The sequence below is a fragment of the Cheilinus undulatus genome, linkage group 23, assembly GCF_018320785.1.
Source record: "Cheilinus undulatus linkage group 23, ASM1832078v1, whole genome shotgun sequence".
Classification (NCBI taxonomy): domain Eukaryota; kingdom Metazoa; phylum Chordata; class Actinopteri; order Labriformes; family Labridae; genus Cheilinus; species Cheilinus undulatus.
Genome location: NC_054887.1, coordinates 4965831 through 4971051, shown reverse-complemented (window position 1 = coordinate 4971051; position 5221 = coordinate 4965831). Strand labels below are relative to the sequence as shown.

General features: G+C 36.5%; 2 protein-coding genes across 2 annotated transcripts; one reads left to right on the top strand and one right to left on the bottom strand.

The window, feature by feature from the left end:
• The first annotated feature begins 132 nt into the window (after positions 1-132).
• On the top strand, positions 133-3528 carry stmp1 (short transmembrane mitochondrial protein 1). Its single transcript, XM_041780942.1, has 3 exons — positions 133-287; positions 576-629; positions 2964-3528. Exons 1-3 carry the CDS (start codon positions 273-275, stop codon positions 3033-3035), a joined length of 141 nt encoding a protein of 46 aa, XP_041636876.1. The 5' UTR covers positions 133-272; the 3' UTR covers positions 3036-3528.
• Positions 3529-3731: 203 nt separating this feature from the next.
• Positions 3732-4013, bottom strand: LOC121505766 (small lysine-rich protein 1; the record flags this gene model as incomplete). The annotated part of the gene is made up of 1 exon (XM_041781321.1): positions 3732-4013. A coding segment is annotated over one exon (273 nt), but the record flags the coding sequence as incomplete, so codon positions are not given.
• Between the last annotated feature and the right edge of the window lie 1208 nt (positions 4014-5221).

Below are 5221 nucleotides of genomic sequence, written 5' to 3'. Positions count from 1 at the left end.
CCACTACGGGACGACAGTTGTTGGGCAAACATGGGAGTTGTAGTTCTCCTGTAAGGAATTCGCGTTACTTGAAAGGGAGGAAAGACTACACTTCACGCCTGTGATAACGCGACAGTTTGTCTGTCGCGCATGCGTAGTGGTATTGTTGATGACAGGCTGACTCGATAGCTCGAAAGCGGAGCAGACTGACTTGCTCCTTCTAACCTTTTACTAACGGCTTTAATTTAAGTCGGCGGGTTTGTCTGCTGTTGCCATCCCTTCCTTTTTTCAACATGCTACAATTCCTGGTAAGTACGCTTGGTGTTTTCATAAATGACATCGAAGTATAACAGGGTGCTTAAATGCTAACTAAAGCTAGTTTAGCACTGCTATGTGTTAGCATAGTTTTAACTATGTGATCAGTTTTGAGGTTGTTCAGAGAAATTCTGAGCTTCAGCAGAAATTTTGCTTTATTCAGAGTTCAGGAGTTGGTCAGATGATTAAAAAACACTGTAAAGATATAGCGTAATGATGTCCATCTTTACTATAAAGTCAGATATGTTGGCCTTAGATGACATTTGTTGTTTCTCCCACAGGCTGGCTTCACCCTGGGAAATGTGGTGGGGATGTACCTGGCCCAAAACTATGACGTGAGTCCTTTAAATCATTATTAAGACGTGTTAAGATTGACCACATGAGACCTGAGCTTTAGTCTGGAATGTACTTTTTAGTTTCTCTTAATTATTTGGGATTAGAAGGACCTGGTTAGTTTGAAAGCTCAGCTTTCTCTATGAACATGAATTAGTAGGTATATAGTATTGTGGAGTCATTTTTCTTATTTTGTTGATATATGTCAGGGACTTGTTAAGGCCAAGCACAAACAGAATTTCAACTAAAGTTCTGAATAGGGATGCGTGATATTATCATCAATATATCGGTATCAGCAGATATTGGCCTAAAAAATGAATTATCGGTAGCAAAGATATGAACATTTCCGCCAATATTCACAGCTGATATTTTTGGCTCTACAAATCTGCCTTTATGAGCTGAAAATATTTGCCATATTGACAAACAAGTAGTGGAGTTTGAGGCTGGACCAACAGACCTGTCAGCTGAAGTCTTTTCCTTTGTTCCTGATCAATTCTCACACATTCATGTGTGTTTTAAGGATTAAAAGGTTTTAGTTCTGAACATTAAAATATCGATACCTGCATGAATTAATTTGTAAATATCAGCATGGTAGATATCGGAAAAAATCCCTATAATTTGCAACCCCTGTTCTGAATTTCTTGGAAATTTTCCTTTTCTAAAATCCTCATTAATTCCCTAAACTTTCTAAGAAATTGCCTAAAGCTTCTGCAATAAAATTGAGATATAAACACATCCCATTTAAAAGTGACTGACCATTCCTTCAGATTTTCTCCCAAATTATTCATAAAGCCTAAACATGAATAAAGGTAAAATCCTGAAATATTTACAAATATATTTCCTGAAATTTCCTTAAAAATTCTAGAAAATTTCAAAGGACTCCTACCATCCCCAGTCAGTTTCTCAGAAATTTACATTTCTAATAAAAGTTTTCTAATTTTCTAATAAGAATTACATTTATAAACAGATACCTACAAATTCTAAGCAAATTCCCCCAACATAACCAATACATGTCCCAAATTTCCATGAAATGCCTTAAAAATCCCCGGCAAAATTCACACAAAGTTCCAAGAAAATACAAAAACCTTTCCCAAATACCCCCCACCCCTAAAAAAAAAAAAAAAAAAAAAAATTACTATAATCAAATTCCCCCCAAAAATCCAATATTCCTCATGAAAATGGCCAAAAATTTCAAAGAAATTATCCTCCAAAACTTTGGATGAGACGCTCCAGAATGTGAAAATATATCCCTGAGATTCCATTAAAATACTAAAAAAATCTAAGCCAGTTCCCCGGTTCCTCTTAAATTAAATACATTTCTAAATTAATACCCCAAAATTTCCATGAAAATGCCTAAAAAAGTTCAAAGCAAATTTTTCCCAAAATTTCCAACAAAACTCTACAAAATGTAGAAATATATCCCTAGAATTTTTATGAAACCTAAAAATTTCCAAGCCAGTTTCTTAAAATATTCAAACAAATTTCCATGAAAATTTCCTAGTAGATTTTCCCAACTTTTCAAGCAAATTTCTTTAACTTTAATGGACAATTTTCTCAAAAATTCTGATAGCAAAATTTTTTACTGTGTTGGATGACCAATATGTTATGTAGGTGCTGCACAGCAGGGCAGGGGTTAGCGCTGTTGCCTCACAGCGAGAAGGTCCCTGGTTTGCTTCCCAGTCAGGGCCTTTCTGTGCAGAGTTTGCATGTTCTCCCAATGCATGTCTGGTTTCTCTCTGGGTACTCCGGCTTCCTCCCACCACCAAAGACATGCTCATTAGGTTAACTGGTAACTCTAAATTGGCGGTAGGTGTGAGTGTGAGCGTGCCTGGTTGTTTGTCTCTGCTGTTGATAGGACAAGGTGTACCCCACCTCTCGCCTAATAACAGCTGGGATAGGCTCCAGCCCCCCGCAACCCCCAATGGGATAAGCGGCACAGAAACTGGATGGATGGAATATGTTATGTCCTCATATGCACCTGAAGGACCTCAGGAGGATTTAAGTTCAACAGCTAATCTGCTTGTCTCATGGATCAGTCTCTACCACACCCTTTTTTAAAACCAAGGCAGGTTTTTACAGGAGCTGAAGGAGCTATAAGCTGCTTTCATTCCTTACTAATGACGCATATTAATTTGTCTGTGCTGTCACCTGTATGATCACTTTAACAGCCATCTTTATTGGTACAATTAGGGTGTAAATGTACAATATACCAATCAATAAACTAATCATTTATCAACATCTGTTTGAACAGAACTTCGATTGCAGGAAATGCATTTATTAAAAGCTGCTAATTGCACATTTTGCATGACTGACTTTGTATTGCTTATCCCATCTAGGTTCCAAACATAGCCAAGAAAATCGACGCCTTTAAGAAAGATGTGGAGGCCAAAAAGAAGCCACCAGAGTGACCGAAGTGGGACCATGTCAAAGAAAGAACAGATGGATTCTGGAGAGAAACTATTTATTTTACAGGGTTATTGTGTAAAAAGTTAATATTTGATATTAAAAATAAGATTGATAATGTAAAATATGCATGAGAATATGAACAGTGCCTGGAGCTGCATTTGTTCCCTCCTTTATTGTTGGGGGCACGTTCTATTGTAGCCTATTTTTATAAGATAAATATTGCAAAGACTGGATTTAAAGAGTGTTACGACAAACAAGAGGGGTCACTTCAATTCCAGTGACATGGCACTATTGGCCGGCCTTTTCTGGAATGCACTGTTGTGTTATAACTTTAATAAGTTCATGATGTATAAACGTCTGCAAAGTTAGAATTGCTAGAACAAGTTGAGAGATTTTTCCTTTATAAGCTTTTAAATTACCAGAATCAACTGCCAAACTTTTTATGACAAGTATAAACACAGTTCTTCAGCCTACAATAAAGTTGCTGTCAATGAATTTTAAAGCCTTTGCCTCTTGAATGAAGATTTACTGACACATTTAACCTGTCCTGTATAAAAATGTGGGAGAAAACATTTACAGTGTATTCCAGCTTTGCACAAGTTCCAGCTTTTAACACCTCTTGTCAGAGATGTCCACCAGATGGTGCCATTTAGAAAGATAATTCATTTAATCCAAACTAGGGAGATGAACTTTGGCAAAAATTAAATCTACTTTTTCTTCTTCTTTTGTTTAGTTCCCTTCTTTTTCTTCTTCTTCTTGTTATTTGAATGTTTCCAACCAAAACCGCTGAACGTCAGACAGTCAGCTGCATTGTGGCAAATGTAGTGGAGGTTCTCCATTGCTGCTGGGCTGAGGATGTCCACCTCCATCTTAGAAGATTTGGCACTTGTGGACCTTTTTTGGGGCGTCTTTGGACTTCCAGTCTTCTTTGCTGGCCTTGAACTGTGAGACCTTGATTTCCTATATTTGGTAGGCTTTAAAAATCCACAAAGATTCAATTAGAAACAAACTTTTCCCCTTTTAAGGTAATGAAATACTCTGAATTATTCAAGTCTATAATTTAACTTTACCATATTGCAAAAAGTCGAGGTCACCTTAAATTAAGGGCAGATTTTTAATCCATCTGCAGAATTAGATTAACAGAAAAAACATTACATTATATAGTAAATCCAGTCTTTAAAACACTATAACTTCATGGTAAAGAAGTGCAATAAATTGTAAAAACACTTAAATCTATTTTAGTTTCTTACCAGATCTTGACTTGGCACTGTTGTGTGGCAACTGAATGGCTTCAAGTGAGAGTGATACCCCATTTGTTTACATCTTGTTGTCTTAGAGACAGAACAGACCGGCTCATGAATGAAAAGGACCGGCCTCACCCACAAGCTTGTAAATTCTTTTGTGGCCTCCAAGATGCTGCCAGGCTCAAAAACAGGGTTCCTTCGTGCTTTGGAAATTAAATTTAAGACTTTTAAGACCCGATGTGAGGAAAATTAATACCACTTTTAGCATGAAAAATGTTCAAAAATGAAGGCATGAGATTTCTCACAACACCGGACCAGGATTGAGTGAACTCTTTATGAAATGTTAAATGGTGTAGGACACGGGTGTCAAACTCAAGGCCCGGGGGCCAAATCTGGCCCATGGTGCAGCTACACCAGGCCCGCAAGATCATATCATATTGTTACTATAACTGGCCCTAAAACATGAAGTCTGCAGATTTCCTCCGGTATAAAAATGTAAACTTACTCTTGATATCAAATAACCTTCAGTTGTGAAAATGTGGAAAAAAAAGAGAAAAAATAATTACATAAAGAGAAATGTGGGAAAAGAAATTCATTTGTTTTTATTTTATTTTCAATTTTGTGTTGCACAGTTATGATTTCTACCTATTATTTATTTATTTAAATCATTGCCTGTTAAATCATAATTTTAACATCTAATTTTGTGTTTTGACCTTTTGAACTGAAAACTGATTTTTACTTCAGATTTTGAGCCGTTTAACTTATGATTTTGACTTTTTAGATCTCAAAATCATTCATCATCAGTGCAAATTTTTCCCCCATAATTTATTACTGCAGAAAATGATGTTGACTAGTTAAACCTTGTTAGGCCCTCAGGTTAGACCTTAATTCAGATTTGGTGTGACTGAGTTTGATACCCCTGGGTAGGACAAAAGACAGTTTCA

Bases quoted from the DNA above. Each gene is read 5' to 3' on its own strand.
- stmp1 (XM_041780942.1), top strand. The intron at 630-2,963 runs GTGAGTCCTTTA...TATCCCATCTAG, and splicing joins ACCTGGCCCAAAACTATGAC to GTTCCAAACATAGCCAAGAA.